At 35.0% G+C, this 22,678-nt stretch overlaps 1 protein-coding gene across 2 annotated transcripts in view; it reads left to right on the forward strand.

Moving 5' to 3' along the window:
• The window catches only part of Ulk4 (unc-51 like kinase 4), a 496,824-nt gene that overhangs the window by 102,580 nt on the left and 371,566 nt on the right, over positions 1–22,678 (forward strand). For both annotated transcript variants that reach the window (XM_040290054.2, XM_013361299.4), the window contains one exon: positions 8,969–9,151. In XM_040290054.2, the coding sequence (XP_040145988.2) occupies positions 8,969–9,151 (183 nt within the window). The remainder of the gene's footprint in view (positions 1–8,968; positions 9,152–22,678) is intronic.

Here is a 22,678-nt window from a genome sequence, read left to right on the forward strand (position 1 = left end):
GTAGTTGGAGGAAGTGGACTTGAGTTGGGGAAGTGTGTTGAATAGATAAAAGTGAATCTTAGAATTATTGGGATTATAGGGAATCTCTTTATGGGAATCACAGTGGGGACTTGAGAAATTAGATTGAGTAAAATGGCTCCTATCGGGGAGCTGACTGATGTAATCATAATTATTGAAGTGCTGGGATGAAAAGGTATCAAAAAATAGGTGGGATAGTGGTTCTCACTATTCTCATTAGAGGTATGGGTAGAGTGAGCACTTTTCAAGCAACATTAACTACTTTCTCTTCTTTCTCTTCACCTTGAATTTATCTTGATATATCTTAAGATCTTTCAAGGCTCAGATGAGAGAGTGTATAGTTTGAAAAAGCTTTCAGGGTAATATCATATGATGTTGAGAAATAATTTCAAAGACTGATAAGAAATGGTTCTTCCCTTGGTGACTCTGTTTGTAATAAATATGCCACCTTCACTTCTGATTTAGTCTGTTTTTTAGAAATTGTTTTATTAAAAAGACTAACAATTAAAATTCTGAGTTGTATCAAATTTTTATTTGAAGAAAAATTTGAAGGGAATTTTGAATTGGAACAGTTATTTACAGTTATGAAATATATTTTCAAACTTTGTTTCATGAAGTATTTAAAAACCAAATCACTGAAGATTGAACTTGACATTGTTTTTGTTTTGATTCAGAAAGTACAAACACTATTGTGCTTAGACTCCACATCATCTCTGTTGCTCTGAAGCATTCAACTGAATTTGATATTCAGAAGTGACTAAAGATTGTCTTCTGCATGAGCTTTTCAAAATGGAAAATTTTTTAAGCTTTTGAACAGCATTCTGAAGAGGAGACATTGAGATTGTCATCATGTTGTTGTGAATGCTACTTAAAAGATATGTCCGTATTACTTCTATCTGGAAATTTCTGCATTATAATCGGGGATTTTATACCAATTGAAAGTCAGTTTTGCTGTGTCAGCTTCTCTAAAAATTATTACAGTGTTAATGAGATTAATTGTTTTACTGTATTGAATCACTGTTGGGAGGATCCTAATTCTTTTGAAATATTTTGGTTGCAGTGTGATCTTTAAGGACATCATTTAAAATGCTCTTTAAACAAAAATTGGATTAAAAAAGAGAAATGATTGTTTTTGGTTTCATCAGTAGCAGTTTTTTTAGATTCATTACAAGTGAGCTTTTTCACTGGCACATGTTAATTACATGGAATATTGGGTTTAATTGTGGCATATTTGTATATGGATATAATTTGATCAGTTTCAACCCCCCAGTACCTCTCCTTCCTTTTCCCCACCCCATTTCCTGATCCTGTTCCTAAACCTAATCGTCTCCTTTGTGCTATCATGCTATTCTTCCCAGCGCCCCCCCCCTTTTTTTGCCCCACTAACTTCCATTATAAGAGAACGTATGTGGTACTTGTCTTTGAGTCTGCCTTATTTCACTTAACATGATGCTCTCCAGTTCCATCCATGTTCTTGCAAATGATATAATTTTCTTCTTTATGGCTGAATAAAACTCCATTGTGTGTGTTTATATATCAATTTATCCATTCACTGTTGATAACTTGACTGTTGTGAATTGTGCTGTGTAAACATAAAGAATGCTGACTTTTTGATAAATACCAAGGAGTGCTATAGCTGGGTCATATGGTAGTTCTAATCTCAGCTTTGTGAGGAACCTCCATACTGATTTCTGTAGTGGCTACGTTAATTTACTTTCCCACCAACAGTGTATAAGAGTTTCTTTTTCTCTGTTTTGGCCAGCATGTATTTTTTTTTTTGTATTATTAATTTTTGCCATCCAGTGTAGAGTGAGGAGGAATCTCATTGTGGGTTTGATCTGTTTCTCTGGCTAAAGGAACATTTTTTGAGAAAATTGTTGGCTGTTTGTACTTTTTTTTTTTTTTTTAAGAACTATCTATTCATTTCATTTGCCCATTTATTTTTTTGGTGGTGGTTTTGAATTCTTTATATATTCTGGGTATTAATTTTCTGCCACAAGAGTAGCTGGAATAGATTTTCTCCCATTCGATAGGCTGTTTCTTCATGCTGTTAAATGTTTCCTTTGCTGTGCTAAAGCTTTTTAGTTTGATGCACTCTCATTTATTCATTCTTGCTATTTCGTGAGCTATAGGAGTTCTAATCAGAATAGGAAGCCATTGCCTGTACCTATATGGTATTTTCCCCTAACAGTTACAAAATTTCTGATTTTAGGCCTAGATCTTTAATCCATTTTGAGTTGACTTCCACAGAGTCAGAAATAGGGATCTAGTTTCATTCTTCTACATATGAATATCCAATTTTCCTAGCACCATTTTTTTTTAAAGGCTATCTTTTCTCCAAAATGTTTTTAGCACCTTGTCAAGAATCAAATGACTATCTATGGGGTTTGTCTTTACTTCTGTTCTATTCTGTTGGTTTATATGCCCGTTTTTATGCCACTGCTGTGCTGTTTTTGTTCCTATGACTCTAGTAAAATTTGAAATTGGGTATTATGAAGCCTCCAGCGTTGCTCTTTTTGCTCAGGATTGCTTTGGCAATTCGGGGTGTTTTGTTGTTCTGCATTTTAGGATTGCTTTTGCTAGTTCTGTGAAGAATGTTATTGACATCTTGATGGGAATTGCAATGAATCTGTGGATCACTTTTGGTTAAATGGCCATTTTAACAATATTCTTCCTGTCTATGAACATGGGAAGTCTTTCTATCTTCTAGTATATTTGTTTTTTTTTCTTCAGCATTCTGTCATTTTCCTTGTGGAGGTTTTTCACCACCTTGGTTAGATTTGTTCCTAGGGACGGCTGTGTGTGTGTGTGTGTGTGTGTGTGTGTGTGTGTGTGTGTGTGTGTGTTTTGGAAGCTACTATGAATGGGATTGTTTTTCTGATGTTCTTTGCCATGGGTTCATTACTGAAGAATACAAAATCTATTGATTTTTGTTATGTTGATTTTTTTTTTCATCCTGCTACTTTGCTGAATTTGTTCATCAAATCTAGAAGTCTTCTGGTAGAGGCTTTAGGTTTCTAAGTATAGGATTATATCATCTCCAAATGGGCATGATTTAACTTCTTCCTTTCCTGTTTGTGTTTCTGTATTTCTTTTGCCTAATTGCTCTAAAATTTTGAGAACTGTGTTGAATAAAAGAATCTTAGTTCTTGATTTTAGAAGAAATGCTTTCTACTTTTCCCTAATCAATGTGATGATGGCTTTGTCATATATATCTTTTACTGTGTTGAGGTGTATATATTCTTGATTTCTTAAGGATTTTTTTTCCTATCATGAAGGGGTGTTGTATTTTGTCCAGGGTGTTTTCAACTAATGAGATGATTATGTGATTTTTGTCCTTGATTCTATTTGTGTTATATTAGTTTATTGATTTGTTTAGATTGAATCATTTTTAATATCACAGGAATGAAATCAACTTGATCATTTATGTGTGATTTTTAAAAAATATGTTGTCAAGTACAGTTTGCTAGTATTTTTTAGTTGTAGTTGGACATGATACCTTTATTTACTTATTTTTATGTGGTGTTGAGGATCAAACCCAGGGCCTCTCATGTGCTAGGTGAGTGCTCTACTACTGAGCCACAACCCCAGCCTAGTTGGCTAGTATTTTATAAAAGATTTTTTGCATCTATATTCACCAAAGATACTGATATGAAACTTAATGTGTCCAGTTTGGTGATGGTATCAGGATGATTCCAGTTTTATAGAATGAGTTTGGATGTGTTTCCTTTCTTTATATTTCATGGAATAATTTGAGGAGCATTATTAAATATTCTGTAAAATTTGGTAAAATTCAGCTGTGAATCCATATGGTACTTGGCTTTTCTTTTTTGGGAGACTTTCTATTACTATTTCATATTCTTGTTATTGGCCTCTTTAGGTTTTCCATATCCTTGTATGTGCTGGAAACCGGTCCATTTCTTCCATATTTTCCCATTTGTTAGCATATATTTTTTAGAAATAATTCCTAATGATTCTTTGTCTGTAGTGTCAATGGTAACATCTCCTTTCTCATAATTTTATTAATTTGGATTTGGTGCGTCTTTAGGTTAGTTTGGGTATTTATCAATCTTTACAAAGGATCAACTCTTCCATTGATCCTTTGTATTCTTCTCTATTTCATCAATTTTTGCTCTGTATTTCTTTCCTTCTACTGGTTTTGGGATTGGTTTATTCTCATTTTTCTAAGATCTTGGGATGCATCAAGTTACTTACTTAAGCTCTTTGTGATTTTTTTTTTTAATGTGGGCACTCATAATTTCCCTCCTAGAACTGCCTATGCTTTATCCCATAGATTCTGATATGTTGTTTCTATTCTCAACTTGATTCTAAGAATTTTTAAATTTTTTACTAGATTTTTTTCAATCACCCACTCATTATTGAAAAGTGTACTGTTTGGTTTGCATGTGTTTTTATAATTTCTGTACTTTTTCTTGATTTTGATTTTGAATATCATTCCATTATTATATAACCTGATAAGATACAAGGAATTCATTTTTTTTTCTTGCCAAGACTTGCCTTTTGGCCTAATATAAGATTTCTTTCGGAGAAAGTTCCATGAGCAGCTGAAGAGAAACTGTATTCTCCTGTTAGATGAAATATTTTGTACATGTCTGTTGACTCCATTTGATTTAAAGTATAATTTAACTCTGTAGTATCATTATAGATTTTCTGTGTGGATGGTACATTGAGATCATTCCTTTTATTAGGGCCTATCTGTCCTTTTGAGTAGTTTTATGAAATTGGATGCACTGAGATTTTGGGGGTACTAATACTTAGAATTTTAATCTTTTTGTTCAGTTTTTCCCTTTACTAATAACACATAATGAACTTCTTTGTCTCTTCTGACTCATTTGACTCAGTATATGCTTTGTTAGATATAAGAATAGTTACTTCTGCTAGATTTTGGATTCCATTTGCATGGACTATCATTTGCATGGACTATCATTTCCTATTCGTTTTGAACTTCAGTTGGTGAATATTTTTACTGGTAAGGTATATTTCTATAAAAATTAGGTCTTATTTTTAAATCCTGCCTGCTAGTTTGTTTCTTTGTTGGAAAATTAAGATCATTTACATTTAGGTGGTTGCAGAGAGAGATGCATTTACTTTCCCTTATTTTATTTCTAATGTTTGTTTCATTCCTAGTTCTTATTTGATTGTCCATTCTTTTAATGAGCTTTATTCTTTCCCAGGCTCTCTTGTTGGTTTCTTCAGTGTGTAAGATTTCTTTAAGTATCTTCTGCTGTACTGTCTTAGTGGTCATGAATTCCTTCAGTTTATGCTTATCTTGGAAGGTATTTTTATTTGATTTTGAAGAATACCTTTGCTGAATATCATTGTGTAAGCTGGCCGTTATTTTCTGTTATTTTGAGTCTTAAAATACATCATCACTTGCCTTCTTGGTCTTTAGAGTTTCTGCTAAGAAATCTATAGGCATTCAGATTGGTTTGCCTTTATAAGTGACTTGGTGCTTCTACAATTTTAAAACTTATTTCTTTGGCCTGAATTTTTGGCATTTTAGCTATAATATATCATGAAGAGGTTCTTTTTAACTCATGTCTATTTGCAGTTCTAAATGTCTGCAGTACTTGCATGTCCATCTCATTCCTAAGATTAGGGAAACTTTCTGCCATTATTTCACTGAATTAGTTCTCTGTCATTATTCTGTATTTTCACCCCTTCCTCCAGACCTATGAGTCTTAAATTTGGTCTTTAAATGTCTCAGAGCTCTTGCATATTCTGTCTAGTTGTTTCTTCTCCTCCTCTTCCCCTTTCCATTTTTCTCCCTCTCCTCCTCCCCCTTCCTCCTCTTCCTTCCCCCTTCCTCCTCTTCCTTCCCCCTTTCCTCCTCTTCCTTCCCCCCCTTCCTCCTCTTCCTTCCCCCTTCCTCCTCTTCCTTCCCCCCCTTCCTCCTCTTCCTTCCCCCCTTCCTTTCCCCCTTCCTTCCCCCTTCCTTCTCTTCCTTCCTCCTTTTCCTCCTCCCTTCCTCCTTTTTCTCCCCCCACCCTTCCTCCTCCTTCATCTCCTTTTTCATTCTTGTTAATGGGAATTTAACCCAGGGACAGTTTATCATTGAGTTACATCCCCAGCCTTTTTGTTTTGTTTTTGCTTTTTATTTTTTATTTTGAGATAGGCTCTCACTAAATTGCTTAGGGACTTGCTGACTTGCTAAGGCTGGCTTTGATCTTATGATCCTCCTGTTTCAAACTTCTGAGTTGTTGGGATTATGGGCTGTGTGCCCAGTTCATTGATCATTTTTATCACCATTAAAAAAATTTTTTGGCATTTGCTTCACTTCAATATTTATGGGTTTAGTTATTGGAGAGTTTTTGAAATTTTAAGGCATCTTATTACCTTGTGTTCTCACGTTATCTGTGTTTCTATTTTGAAACTTGCTTTTTTGAGGGGGGATACACACACACACATACGTATATATAAAATATATATAAATTTACCTTATAATACATGTGCTATAAAATAATTAAAAATCATACATAATAAATATAAAAATCTACTATTGTTACATCAGTGTATTTTTAGCGAGATGCATTTTCATAAAGACTGGAAATAAGGTTTCGCATTAAATGAAAACATGTGCTTTAGAGCATTTTATTTTTGCAAAAGATTCAATTTTATACCAACCAACACTTGCATTCCTTATATTATCAATAGGAAAAAGTTTAAAAGGAAACTCATTCTTGGTGATAGAAAAAATATTTTCCCCTTGATTTTCCAGAAAATGAAATGTTTTTCAAAGTTCTAAAAAAAAGTGTTTCCCTCATTCCCTCCCTTCCTGCTTTCTGTCTTTTAGACATCATATTTCTAACAACTTGTCTTGTATTTGATCTTTTCATTGTTAATGAAAATTATAAACTGGGGTAAAATATAAATCAGGAAGGAGGAACTCATGTGATAGTTTGAAAAAGTATGAACAATCTAGCAACAGCTCTGGAGGGCTAACTTACCTGTGTTTGAATCCTTGCTCTTCCTTTTCCTGGCTCTGACATTTTGCAAATTACTTAAATACTCTGTGTTAGTCTCATCTGTAAATGGGGTAACACTACCTTTCTTACATATGCTTGGAAGAATTTAATGATTTTTAGACAGTCTGAGATAGTGTTCCATATAGTAAACAGTGTTAAATATTAAATTTTATTAGTAGTTTTCAGAACTTAGTGCCTGCACAAAGAATACATTTATTGTCTCCCCTGCCCACTTTGGCAGTAAGTTTTTTGAGCTCTTTATATATCATGAGGATTAATGCTCTATCTGAGGTTTATGTGGCTTTGGATTTTCTTCCATTCTGTAGGCTTGCTCTTCATGCTCTTGTTTCCTTTGCTGTGAAGAAGTTTTTTAGTTTGATATCATCCCATTTATTCTTGATTTTACTACTTGTGCTTTAGGAGTCTTATTGAAGAATTTGGTTTCTAAGCCAACATGATGGAGTGTTGGGCCTATATGTTTTTCCTAGTAGATGAAAGTTGTCTGGTCTAATGTCTAACTAGGTCTTTGATCCAGTTTAAGTTTTGTGCAGGGTGGGGGGGGGTTATATTTCATTCTGCTACATATGGCTTTCTAGTTTTCCTAGCAGCATTTGTTGAAGAGGCTGTCTTTTCTCCAAAGTGTGTTTATGGCACCTTTGTCTAGTATGAGATAACTGTATTTATGTGGGTTTGTCTCTGTCTTCTGTTCCATTAGCCTTCAGGTCTGTTTTGGTACCAGTACCATGCTATTTTTCTTATTATAGCTCTGTAGTATAATTTAAGGTCTGGTTAATTAATAAATGGTCAAAGGAACTGAACAGAACTTCACAGAAGAAGAAATACCAGTGATCAACAAATATATGAAAAAATGTTCGACATCTCTAGCAATTAGAGAAGTAGAAATTAAAACTACACTGAAATTTTATCTCACTCCATTTGGAATAGTGACAATCAAGAATACAAATAACAATAAATGTTGGCAGGATGTAGAGAAAAGGGTACACTCTCATACATTGCTGGACTGCAAATTGGTGCAACTACTGTGGAAAGCAGTATGGAGATTCCTTAGAAAACTTAGAGTGGAACTACTATTTGACCTAGCTACCCTACTCCTCAGTATATACACACAGGACTTAAAGTCAGCATGCTATAGTGACGAACCTGCATCAATATTTATAGCAGCTCAATTCACAATAGCTAAGTTATGGAACCAACTTAGATGCCCTACAATAGATGGATGGATAAATAAAATGTGGTAAGTATACTCAATGAAATATTATTGTGCCACTAAAAAGAATGACTTTATGGCATTTGCTGGAAAATGGGATAGATCTGTAGACTTTTATACTAAGTGGAAAAAAGCCAATCCCCCAGAGACAAAGGTTGAATGTTCTTATATGTGGATACTAACACACAACAAGGAGGGGAAGGGGAAGAATAGAAGTTCAGAGGATTAGACAAAGGGGAATGAAGGAAAGGGAGGGTGGACAGGAAATAGGAGAGACAGTGGAGTAATCTGACTTAACTTTCCTGTGCACATGTATAAATACACAGTGAATCTCTGTCATGTTCAACCATAAGACTGGGATCCTAATTAGAATAAGATGCACTCCATGTTTGTATAACTATGTCAAATTATACTGTACTGTTATATATAACTAAAAAGAACAAAAATACATTTAATGTTTATTACTTAAAAAGGAAGTTTTCTTATAGACTTGTGAATTAACTTATCAATTTAGTGATTATTGTTGTAATACTGATGTTTTAAAACAACTTTAAATTTTATTGGCAGCTAGGCTACTGTTCTCCTTTTAAGTTTAAATTTTCTTTCTTGTGCCAAAATAAAAAAGGAGCAAGGTTAGTACTTCCTGTTTTTGCACAGGAGTGTATGTTCTCTTTTGGGGTAATGGTTAATACGCTTTGAGTTGTCTGACATTGCATTCGCACTCCTTTCTCTGCAGGCCTTGTGTAGAATCACTCGCCAGTCTCCTACTGCCTTCCAGAATGTTATTGAGAAGGTGGGACTAAACTCCATAATAAATTCCCTGGCCTCTGCCATCTGCAAAGTTCAGCAGTACCTGTTGACCTTATTCACTGCCATGTTGTCCTGTGGGATTCATCTTCAAAGACTAATCCAAGAAAAGGTTTGAATTGACTTCAATTTCATCCATTATTCTACTTTTAAAAGTTGTTTTCTTATATAGTTTTATTGGTTCAACAGATAATGTCATCTCTGTAGAGTTTATTTTTCATCCCAGGAGATCTTTTGGAATTTTCTAGACCTTTGTACCATACAGCATTCCTTTGAAGACATTATAAGAACATTTTAGTGATTAAAATAGAAATATAATAGATGAATTCTGCCTGCTTGTCCCATTTTAGTAATGAAAAATGAGAAAATTCGAGTTGTTCCTGTATGTTGGCATTTATTATGTCTTATCCACCTCAGCCCTATTTTTTCCATGTCCTTTTCCTGCTTTGGGAGGGATCCCTTCACATTCTCTGCTTACTCTGACCCATTTTTATTCCTTTCTTGTCTGATACTCTGCCAAACCAAATCACTTTTGGAGCCCCCTTTCTCAGTTTTAGTCTCTCCCTATTCCTTTGATGTTGTATTATCTATAGTATAATTTGTAAGTATTACATTCTTTTTTAAAGTCAGTTAAATCAACCATATTTATTTTTCTATAGGGTCTCCATCACATAAGTTTATTTTGAACAACAAAGACGTTCCAAATCCAGTAACTGCTGGACATTCAGTGTTAAGTTGCTACCACTTTAAGTTAAACCATGCCACTTGCCCATTAGCCAATCCTATGAAAGCCCTCCAAATTTAAAGAGAAATCTGAAACAATAAACGAATCTACATTACCTAATACATAATATGTAGCAGATATGATGCCAACCCACCCTTCTCATATCTCCTTTCTCATATTCCTTTATATTATCATCATTCTTTTTTATTGGTTCATATTAATTATACAGAATGCTGCATTTCACTGTGGCCTATTGATGCACACATATAACTTGATCAATTTCACTTTCAGGTACATCTTACTCTTTCCTCCTCCTTCCCCTCTGAGTATCATCTTCTACCTTATTGATGTCCTTTCTACTTTTGTGAAGTCCCTCCCACTCATTTCCCCACTGCTTTCCACATATGAGAGAAAACATATGGTACTTGTCTTTCTGAATGCGGCCGATTTCACCTAGTATGATGCTCTTCAGTTCTATACATTTTCCTACAAATGACATAATTTTGTTCTTTATGGCTGAATAAAACTCCATTGTGTGTGTATATTGCATTTTCTTTATCCATTTATATATTGATAAAGAAAATGCAATATATACACATGTGATAAACATGGGTAATGCATGTATCCTTAGAGTGTACTGATTTTAATTCTTTTGGATAAATAGCAAAGATGCTATAGCTAGGTCATATGGTAGTTTTATTCTCAGTTTTGTGAGAAACCTCCATACTTGTTTCTGTAGTGACTGTACCAATTTACTTTGCACCAGCAGTGTATAAGAATTCCTTTACCCCAGCTTGCATTTTTGGCCCATATTTATTGTCATTTGTATTCTTGATTGTTGTCATCCTGTATGGAGTGAGATGGAATCAGTATGGTTTTTGAGAAATTCTTTGATAACTAAAGATGTTGAAAATTTTATCAGAAAATTCTTGGCCATTTTTTTTTATGGGGAGAGGTAGCTGGGATTGAACTGAGGGGCACTTTCCCACTGAGCCGCACCCCCAGCCCTATTTTGTATTTTATTTAGAGACAGGGTCTCACAGAGTTGCTTAGCACCTTGCTTTTGCTGAGGCTGGCTTTGAACTAGCAATCCTCCTATCTCAGCCTCCTGGTCTCTGTAACAGGCATGTGCCACCTTGCCTGGCTGTATTTTTTGAGAAGTCTGTTCAATCCATCATTTATTGGATGGATTGTGTGTCTGTCTGTTGGGTTTTTTTGGATTCTTTGTTCTGGATATTAATCCTCTGTTGGAAGAGTAGCTGGCAAATATTTTCTCCCATTCAGTAATCTTTCTTCATGTGGATGTTTCCTTTGCCAAAGATTTTTAATTTGATACTATTCCATTTATTGATTCTTGCTATCATATCCTGAACTATAGAAGTCTTATTCAAAAAGTCATTGGCTGTGCCTATACGTTCAAGTGTTTTCCCTTTATTCTTTCCTAACAATTGCAAAGTTTTTGTTCTTATGCTTAGAGCTTGGATCCATATTGAGTTGACTTTTGCATAGGGTCTATTTACATTCTTCTAAACAGGGATGTTTCCCCAGCACCATTTGTTAAAATGGCCATTTTTATCCAACATAGATTTTTGGCACCTTTGTCAAGAATCAGATGACTGTAACTATGTGGGTTTGTCTTCATCTGTTGTGTTGATCTACACGTCTGTTTATAAAAAGAGTACTGTTGTGGTCTGTGTATGAGGTGTCTGTCCCCCCAAAACTCCTGTATTGTGAGAATGTTCAGGGTAAAATGATTAGATTTTGAGAGCTGTAACTTAATAAAGTGGGTTAATCCATTGGATTAATAAATTGAATGGAGTAAGTGGGTGGTAACTCTAGGCAGGTAGGGTGTGGCTGGAAGAAATGCTTCACTAGGAGTGTGCCTTTTGGGTTTACATTTTCCTGGTGTCTACCATGAGGTGAGCAACTTTTCTCTCCTGTGCCTTGCTGCCATGATATTCTTCACTTCAGGCCCAGAGTGATGAAGTAAGCCAACCACGAACTAAACTTCTGAAACCATAAGCTCAAAAGAAACTTTATCTGCTCTCAGGTATTTTGAATACAGTGACAAAAAAACTAACACAGATTCTATGCGTGAGTGTGCTTGCTCTTGTGCTCACCTTGGTATTGGTATTTTGATAGGGGTTGTTTTGACGCTCTTGATCATTTTTGGTAATATGGCCACTTTAACAATATTATGTCTTTGCATGATTGTGGGGATAGTATTACATTCCTACCAGGGTATCCTTGTAACAAGTGACTTCTCTCACCCCTTGCTGAAAAGTGATGCGTGTACCAGTAGCATCAGCATCACTAGGAAGTGTTAGAAATGCAGATTCTCAGGCCCACTACAGATCTGCTGGATCAGAATCTACATTTTAATGTCATCTCTAGGTGATTCCATTTGAGTTTTATGGTCTGAAAAGTTCTTTCTGAGAACATTAGTGTTCAGTGAAGTGTGTAAAGAGGTTTTTTATTATTTTTTTAAAAAGTGATGGCTATACATAAGGTAGAAGGTAATGAGTCAGATATTTTAAGTTTTGGAAAACATGATAGAAGTAACACTATTGAGTCTCAAATGGGACCACTTAAATACACATTTTATGAAATCAGATGCAAATGGAGTTTTCTTTAGTCATAGAATATTGTCAGTTGCAGGAAAATGGATGGAACTGTAAAGCATCATGTTAAACAAAATAAGCCAGACTCAGAAATGCAACTGTTGTTTTTTTCTCATGTGGAAGCTAGTGGGGGTTAAAGAAAGAATAAAAGGGCCATTATGAAAACAGAAGGGAAACCAATAGGACAAAAGAAGGGGATGGGGGAAGGGGAAAGCTAGGGGAGTTATTGGGGAGGGATATTAGTGAAATTAAATGTTATGTGCATGTACCAATATGCCACAATGAAACTTACCCTCAGATAAAGTATTTTTCCGACAATCTATGTGTCTAGTTTTTGCTATTAAATTTTCCAAGTTATTAAATGTTATTTAAAAAGTAACACTCAAGTAGTTTTATTGCATGAATTATGGTAAGAAGCCCAGTTTTGGAAGTTAATTATTTTAACTCTTAGCACAGATGGGGATTTATTAAACCTAAAATATCATATTTTCCAATGGCAGTAAAATAAGATGTATTAATTAATATGATTTTTGTCTTATAATGAGTAACTGATTTTCATGTTCTTAAATGTTTGAATGAGAAATTAAACATATGGAATGATAAGTAACAATTTACTTTTGATTAGTATTGGCACTTTGTAAAGTTTTTTATTGGGGAGAAAAACTGAAAAATTTATTACCTTAACCATTTTTAAATTTGGAGTTCAGTATTAGTGTGAATCAGACCTCCAGAAGTTTTTCATCTTGCAAAATAGCAGCTCTACCTATGAGATTTTTTTGGGTGGTATTAAGTCTCTAGATTTTATTTAAGTCTATTTTATTAGGCTCCCTCTGACACCAAACTGGCTGGGTGAAGGAGGGTGCTGCCTTGTTACTGCTGGGTTGGGGCAGAATTCCAGGTGCCAGTGGATTTGCTTTGATACCTGAGCTGGTGGAAGAGCTGCCCACTGTTGCTGGCCTAGAGGGAGAGTTGAGACTTTCCACTAGGCCTCCTCTTTTTGGTAGCCTACCCTGGCTGGCATGGGGTTACTGCTTGTATTGACATTGGTGGGGTGGGACCGTCTCATTCCTGGTGAAAGGCCAATGTGCAGGCTTCCTACTGTGCCTTTCCTGATACTGGCAGGGAGAGGGAAGGGAAGTGTGTTGTTTAGTGTGGTTAGAGATCTAGGCTTCTCCTAAAGTCTACATTGACACCACAGTGCGGGGAGAGGGACCTGGCTGTTGCTGAGTTGGGATGAAAGTCCCACATCTCTACTTGGTCTTTTCTGACACTGCTTTGGTCGGGGATAATGTTGGGGTGACTTGTTATGGTCATATGAGGATGGAAGTCAAGGCACCCTACTTTCCCTTTGCTGTGGAGCTGGGGTTTGGATTTTTCATGGTGTTGAACTTAAGTAGAATAACTGTTACCTAAAGTTTTTTCTCTTCCCTGTCTGCCCCTTTCTAGATCCTTTGGTTTGAGGGAGCTGGTTTTCTTATGTACTTGTGTATGTGTATCTGTCAGTGTTTCCAAGGTCCTAGACTCTCCAGAACCCACTCTGGGATATGAGGCAAAAAGCTAACCCGAGGAACACAAGTCCCAAGGCCCCTAGCTGTTCTGCTTCCTTCTCTTTACCTTTCAGTCATCTTGGGTTTGTTTTATGTTTATTATCCAGGAATTTTAGCTTCACTGAGTGGCTGGAATAGAAGTGCATCTTCTCTCTTCTAGTTTTTCAAATGTGCCTATAACAGCCCAATAATAATAAAAAAATTCATTTAAAAATGTAAGTTTCTATTTTTATTAAAACATTTTACCACTTATTGGGCATTCACTCTGGGCCATGTGCTTTTAGCAATTTGGAACTCTTTCACAAGTGAGACTTTGTGTGTTGAATATTTCTCCAAGTTCATGGCAGATATAAGTACTGGATATAAATGTTTATACTTTTAAAAGGGCAGACGGTAAACAAGGAAACAAAATAATTGTGGGTGGTGTTATTGTTCTGAAAATCATAAACAGGTAATGGGACGGAGTGACTGACTGCAAGGAGTGATGTGCAGCCAGATAGGGTATGAGGAGGAGTTGGTGAAGGCTTCCCTGAGGAGGTTATGAGAAGGAGCAAGTTTGGTGCAGAGCTGGGGGAAGAACTTAGTGGGTCAGCTTCCCTAAAATTCGAGACTATTTGGAGCAATCTTGGAAGAAGAAAAAGGCCAGCAGAATTGAAGCACAGCAAGTGGGAAGGAAGGGACGTGGGTAGAGGCTGGGAAGTTGAAAGCGGATCTGGATCATGTAGGCCTGTGATATTGGCCCTCCACATGGGCTTTGTTTGACACAATGGCTATTGTTTTATTTTTACTGAAAGAAGATAAAAGTGCATGCATTTGTACATACATATGTGTTTGAGGAACAGGTTTAATCACATTATTGTTGCTAAAATGAGGGTCCCTCTCACCCTGCCCCTGCAAGTATTTGGTTTTGGTGGTGATGAGTGGTAGATGAAGGGATATGGGATCAAAGTTTCTTGTGTCCTGGCACAGGGAGAAAGAACTGCACATGTGATTCTTCTGTGTAGACTGATGCCTAGAAAATAAGTTCTTGAGAGAGGTCCATTCCTATCTTTCTCAATAAAAAATTTTTGCTTATTGAAGACACTGTAGAAGAAGAAATCAGAATCATCTGTAATCTCAACTATTTAGAGATAATTTTAGTTTTTGTCTAAATTTTAGTTTACAAAGTTAGGATTAAAAATATTGATTTATCTGTTTTCACAATATGTTAATGATATTAAATATTCCTTAAGAACATTTTCTTCTTCTCCTCTCCCCACTTTCTTTCCCTTCCCTTCCCTAAGCTAAGCATGTGCTCTAGCACTGAGCTATGTCCCTAGCCCAAAAATGTATGACTTATTAGATGATGTAATTTTTGAAGCTCCAATAATTGGAATCTTCCCTATTATTGAATTGTTTGCCTTCCATTGTTCGGTTCCCACTTGCCCTGATACAAGTATCAGCTTATTAAATACATCTTTGTGTTCACCTCTAATACGTTGCCTCTACTATTAATGGATTAGTCTCTGCATAGATATTACTAGATTGATCTCTAGAAAGGTAGATGCTATAAATAACATTCATTTGTTATTTAACTAGTAGTCATTTAAGCCAATGGTATTTTCAATTATAATAAAATATAGAGTTCAGAAATTTTAAATTAGCAGTATACTTGAAGTTTCCTTTCTTTTTTTTTAAGAGAGAATTTTAATATTTATTTTTTAGTTATCGGCGGACACAACATCTTTGTGGTGCTGAGAATTGAACCCGGGCTGCATGCATGCCAGGCGAGCACGCTACTGCTTGAGCCACATCCCCAGCCCTTGAAGTTTTCTTTGTTATTTGTAGTTACTGATTAATCTGTTTGAGATATGAAACCATAGCTAGGTTTTTATCTTAAACCACATTAACTAGATGCTGTAGTTTGTTTTCCTCTGAATTATGCTCATTTTCTTGTGTGTATTTCTTTTAGGTATTGGTGGAATCTCTTCACACTGTCACCTGCATTAGCTACTGGGGTATTAGTGTTCTTTTACATAATCATTACCCAGCAGCCATTTGCCTTACTTGTGATGGTTTTGTTTTGTGTTGTTACCTTCAACATGATCGGCCTGTAGTTGTACTTAAATGGAAGAAAAATCCTTTATACAAAACAAGTGTTCTATATACTGTGATATAAAAAATGAGCAATCAGCCCCATAGTAACAGAAGACTTTCTTGATTCACAAATCATGTGTTTTCCATATTTCAGTAATTGGAAAAATTGGGCAAAACAACAAGTGACAGAACATTTTTCAGTCCCCCCTCTCCCCCTCAGGAAACTTTCAAACCTTTGGTGAATGGCATTTATTATGTGATTCTAGAATCATGGTTAGATGTTAGGGAACTGATTATAGTGGTGCCCTCTTATCGGTAATTTTGCTTTTCATGGTTCAACTGTGGTGTGAAAATATTGAATGGAAAATTTTGTATTTTGTTTGTTTTGTTTTGGTTCTGGATCTTGAACCAAGGGGCACTTATCCACTGGGCCACATCCCCAGCTCCTCCCCCGCCTCTTTTTTTTTTTTTTTTTTAATTTTGAGATGGGATCTCACTAAGTTGCTGAGGCTGGCTTTGAATTTTCCATCCTCCTACCTCAGCCTCCCAAGGTGCTGGTATTACGGGCATGCACCACTGTGCCCAGCTTGAAAATTCTGTATTTTGAGAAAGAAAGACAACATTCACATCATTTCTGTTATATTGTTATATTTATTTTACTATTAGTTATTGCTAGTTTCTTACTGTGCCTAATTTATAAAACTATCAGTTTAGTTTGTAATTTAAACACATAGATACATGTGTATAGAAAAAAAGCATGTATAGGGATTAGTATTTCAGGCATCCACTGGGGGTCTTGGAATAACATGGAAAAGGGGAGACTACTGTTTCAACTTAAATTCTCAAGTGAATAAGAGGCTTCTGGAAAATCTGATAGGGTATAAGAAGAAACCATGCAGATTTGGTTTGAGTGTATCTACTAATATTTGCCCTATAAACGTTTTTTCCTGGTTTACTTTGTAGTTATATTTCTCTGGTTCTTCCAAGCTGTTTGTGTCCTGCAGACATGCAGTCATTACGAGATGGGGTTGAAGGAGTTTGGGTGTTCATGGATGTTTCTTGCTGTTTATTGGGTAGAAAGATGCTGGATGAGGCCATTATGATATTCCCTAGTTATGACACCTCAACAGTTACATTATCCCTGGAAATTTAATGTAATATTTTTGCCAGATTTTAACTTTAAAAAAATTTAATGTTTCACATATTCAGTATGGTAAATTCAGAATATGTAGAATACATAATACAAAAAAATTAGAGTAAAGTGCTTACTGTGGTAACCTCTGTACCCATTTTAATATTTATCTCTTCAACTTCATATACTTAAACACATTTCATTTACATGTTTCCCCTTTCCCTGCTGCCACACACATTATTAGACTCTTCTCACAGAAATTGGATCGACTGTATATTTGATAAATATTTAACTAAATGAGGGGATAAGAATGTGTGTCTAGCTCAGTTACTGCAGTTCTTCAATATAATTTATTTTTTAATATTTTTTAGTTTAGTTGTACATAATATCTTTGTTTTTATGTGGTACTGAGGATCGAACCCAGGTCCTCGCACATGCTAGGTGAGTGCTTTGCCACTGAGCTACACTCTAGCCCCTTGATACCATTTTAAAAGATTATTACATCCATTTTATGAAGGTATCACAATGTACTCCAACAGTTCATTATTACACATTTAAATTTTCTGTCTTTAAACCATAGAGAACATTCTTATGGTTAAACCCTTTTGCATGGACATTCAGAGGTATTTTCTTAGGATAAATTTTTAAGTAAAATTGCTAGTTTAGTCTTGTATTTATAAAAAAAATCCCTTTTCCTGTGTAGTTTATATATAACACTGTGGTTTTATGTATGTTGGCAAATAGCTACAGTTCCAGTAAAAATGATAATATTGTACCCTGAATATATATCTTCACATATGTCAAAAATTTTGGTTTAGAGGTTTATTAAGTCCATGGTTATAGTCCCTTCATTTCCTTCAACTTACTTTTTTATCTTTAAGATTTTCAGCCAAGATATTTCAAGGTCACATGGTAAATTATGATTCTTCCCCCCCCCCCCATAATCTTCATCTTTTTAAATTTGGTGAACCACAGTAAGTTATTTTGGATTGCTGGAATTTGTGGTTCTGTTTTACATTTTGACTCAGAAATCATGCCACTTGGAAAATGGGCTTAGTTGTCTGACCTCAGGATATCAGTAGAAGGTGACTATTCTTAGAACTTAGAAAATCTAAACAGAACAAGAACAGAATCTGAAAGACTTCTGTTTCTGACAGGATAGCTGAACAGATGCCTTGCAAGTTCTTACTCTAAAAACCTTAGAGGTGCGGGCTAGGGTTGCGGCTCAGCGGTAGAGCTCTTGCCTAACATGGGCGAGGCCCTGGGTTTGACCTTCACCACCACATACAAATAAAAATAAAGGTATTGTGTCAACTACAACTAAAAAATATTAAAAAAGAAACCTTGGAGGTGCTGGGTGATTATTGCAAAGACATACTTTAACTTGGGAAAAAAAATCAGAAGCTAACTGTAGAGATGAAGTGAAAGAATGATTGCTGTGAAACTAGTATGTTAGTCTTGGTTATCAAGCGATGGGTGGGTGTGTTCAAGACAAAGTTTCATGTATAAAGTTGAGAGAATAATGTAATTGCCCCATGTATACCTGCCATCAACACTTTTAAATACGTGGCTCATTGTGCTTTATTTATATTCTTTCTTCATTTATACTTGGCACATAAACACTGGTCTTCCCTCTGCATTATTGTGAAGCAAAACCCAACATCACATTATCGTGTAACAACTTCATATGTACGTGTAGTAGATGGGAATCTTTTAAAAATAAACATATTCATAATGTCACTCAACACTAAAAAATTAATACTTTCCCAATATATTCTCTGACATATCCTGGCAGAATTTACTCTCTCATAAAAAATGATTTTTAAAAAATAGATTATTTGAATCAGAATTAAATCAAGTTTCTTATTTTATTTTTTTATTTTTTAGGTGAAGTTGGACACAATGCCTTTAGTTTATTTAATTCTATGTGGTGATGAGGATTGAGCCAGGTGAGGGCTCTACTGCTGAGCTACAACCCCAGCCCTGTTAAGTTTCTTATTTTATGTTGATTGATCTCAGTTCTCTTTCAGTATTTGTGTTCCCTTATGTCTTTTCCCTTCTTTGTAATGAGTTTGTTGAGTAAACTAATCAGTTAGATTTTTTCCACAGCTGTTTTTGCTGATTGAATCTAGCAAACAACATGGAAAATGTGGTATCTTTTGACATGACTTCTGTATTTGTAAATGCTATTAACAGGTTTGAGATTCAAGTTGAATGGGCGGGAATACTTCGTTGGTTGTATGTTCTTCGTATAATAGGAGACACATAATAATTGCTTGACTTTCTCTTTTCTGAGTTGAGTGAACAGTGGCTTCAGGAAGTTTCAGTGCAATATATTGATTATAAATTTCCCTATCAGCCTTTCACTTAATGGCTTTAGGAGTTATCAATGATAGTTACTTATGTCAATATATTGTAATCATAATAGTATGTCTTCAAATTCTATCATTCTTTATTCATTAGTTAGGATTCCTCTATAGGAAAGAGGTCTTATGAACTCTGGTTGTACTGAGATACAGTTTATACAAGCAAAGGCAGGATAAATGCTTCACTTATTTTCTGGTTTTCAGGATAATGCATTGATTTTTTTCTATTTTCCAAAGATTGATTGTTTTTGTGTACTTATGAACTGAAAAAATCATGTATAACTAAAAAGAACCAATTTTAGAAAAAGATTTTGACGTGTTTCAATCCATTGTACATAGTATTCTTTTTCAGAAACTTGTGCAAGGTGCCTCCCAGGTTTTTTGTCTGTGTGAATAGTCTTTGCTTTCTTGTTACTGATCCAACAGTAGTTACACAGCTTCTCTTGTGCATTTTCTTCTTGGGATCTGAAATCATCCATTTTTCCCAAGGAGTCTTGGTCTTTCTAGTGCAAACTAGTATTAAGGGTCCATAGTCTGGTATGGGTACTCCTTACTACTGTTTTGGTTATTATCTCTATATCTTTGCAATGAACAGAGCTAGGAAATAAGTATTTAAAGTATACATTAACTGGGCTGGGGTTGTGGTCAGTGGTAGAGTGCTTGCCTGGTGTTTGTGAAGCACTGGGTTTGATCCTTAGCACCACATAAAAATAAATAGATATTGTGTCCATCTACAACTAAAAAAAAAAATTAAAAAATAGGTTAACTGTATTTTTAAGTACACTATTTTATATTAGTATTTGTTTCTGTTAAATAGAAAATCTTAATGACATAATTTTGTTTTATAATATTTATATTGTATATTCTGAACAATAACAGTGTAATTAACATTCTGAACACAACTTATTAACTTAAATTTTTTTAGTCCTTTGTATTTGGGTATTTCTAACTAGAAATATACAGTCAAATTAATTAATGCATTTAACATTCTTTTGTACAACTCTTTCTTATTAAGCCACCAATTGTGTACACTTTTTAGGTATGACATGTTTTTTTAAAATTTTTTTTGGCTTCATTTGTTTTATAACCATGTAAAACATTAACTTGGTTCCAATGTCATTTTAAGAGAAGAATAATTCAGAGAAGTCTGGTTTCCATCTTTATCTTCTCCATTTTCTCCATTTTTCTTATTGAGTATAAATATTTCTAGGGTAACATTTAATTTTCCACTTAGAATATAAGCAAATATCTCTATTTTTATCTCTACACATAAAAATGTACATGTTTCCCTCTTTGTCTATTCATCTGTCTACTTCTCTCCCTATATAATGAAATCTTTTGCTTTTCTTTCTGAGAATGTAAATTTTGTCTCATCTTTATCTGTGTCTTTGGGAACCTGAAAAGATGAACCTGTCATCTGTGTTACCAAGCAGGAATCCTTCTGGTTAAAAATGGTCCCTGGGTGGTAAGTTGCATCTGGACTGGGAAAATAATAAATACTTGGTAGGAAGTGTAACTTTGGACTTCCCTAAATGCAATGGTTTTTGTTTCTGAGGAGATCCTCTGTAACTCTTTGGAAGATCTGCCCAGGGGGTTGTTTCTAGATGTTGATACCTATGGGGTATGACCCTCTAAGTCAAGGTGGCTCCCATTCCCACACAGTATAGTTCTTTTCTCATGGCATCTGAGCTGTGCTGCCTGGCATCTGATGCTACCTTGCTGGTGAGCCTTGGATTTTGAGCAAATGGGTAGAAAACATGATTTGGGATAGTCCACTGAATCTGTTAAGTTGGCCCTGGTAGGTTCTGCAATATCCTTCCCTTCTTAGATGAAGGGTACACCTTTTATATATCTCTTTTTGTGTTAATATGTATAGTTAATATATCTCTGAGATATATTAACTATATATAAAGTATATCTCAGAGATAACTCATAGCTGTTTATAGAATGTTCCTTATCTTTTTTCCAAACAGTTTTTCATGGTCTGCATGTACCACATTTCTTTCTTTCAATTGGTTTCTTATTGATTTCTGAGTGTTGGATCTCTCTCCTTACATTATAGGAATAAAATATGAAAAGAAAAACTTAAATAAAAGTTAATCAACTCTTTGTGACTTTGTTGTAGGGAAAGCTTTCCTAAGGATTAGTGTCCAACATTAAAAATGTGAAAAATAGTTTAATAACAACAAGGAAAAGATAGGACAAAGTGGACTTAACATGTGAAGTTACTTCACAGAAGAAACAGGAATGGTTGATAAGTTTGAACAGGATGTTGAGAAAAAGATGAAAGTTAAAATGAGTCACTATTTTATACTCTTTATACTGGCAAGTGTGTAAATCTGACAATAAGAATTGTTGGTAAAGGAATGGGCCAGCAGAAGTTCTTTTAACAGTTGCTTTGGAGTGCAATTTTCTTTCTCGTAGAGGCTGAAGATGCACATACCATAGCAATAAATATTCCTATTAGGAATATATACAGAAATATGTGTACACATAAATATGTGAAAATTGTTTAGCATAGTATGGTGTTCATAATAAAGTAAGATGGCAACCAATGTAAAAGTCAACCAACAAGAGGTTGTGTAACTAATGTATCTATGTGGTGCAATATTGTACAGTAATTAAAAATGAATAAACTAGCTTGAAAAGTATTAACACTGATAAATCTCAGAACTTTGGGTGAAAGACAAACTGCAAAACATAATATATATTGGTCTTTTTTAAAAACATTTTTTAGTTATCAATGGACCTTTATTTTATTTATTTATATGCAATGCTAAGAATTGAACCCATTGTCTCACACTGCTAGGCAAGAGCTCCTCCATTGAGCCACAACCTCAGCCTGGATGCCGAAGTCTTTTTGTGTGTTTTTTTTTCTTTTGTGTGTGTATGTGTATATATATGTGTATGTGTTTTTTTTTTTTTTGGTACTGGGGGTTGAACCCAGGGCCACTTTACTACTGAGGCACACTCTAGTCCTTTTTATTTTTCTAAGATAGAGTCTCACTGTTTCCCAGATTGGTTTTGAACTTGTGATCCTCTTGCCTCAGCATCTGGGATTATGGACATGCACCACTATGCCTGGCTCCAAGTCTTTATATTTTTTATGGTGCAGAATTACACAGTAAAATATATCGGTGCCAGCATTAATTCATCAGCTTCAGATATTTTGA

The sequence above is a fragment of the Ictidomys tridecemlineatus genome, chromosome 2, assembly GCF_052094955.1.
Source record: "Ictidomys tridecemlineatus isolate mIctTri1 chromosome 2, mIctTri1.hap1, whole genome shotgun sequence".
NCBI lineage: Eukaryota > Metazoa > Chordata > Mammalia > Rodentia > Sciuridae > Ictidomys > Ictidomys tridecemlineatus.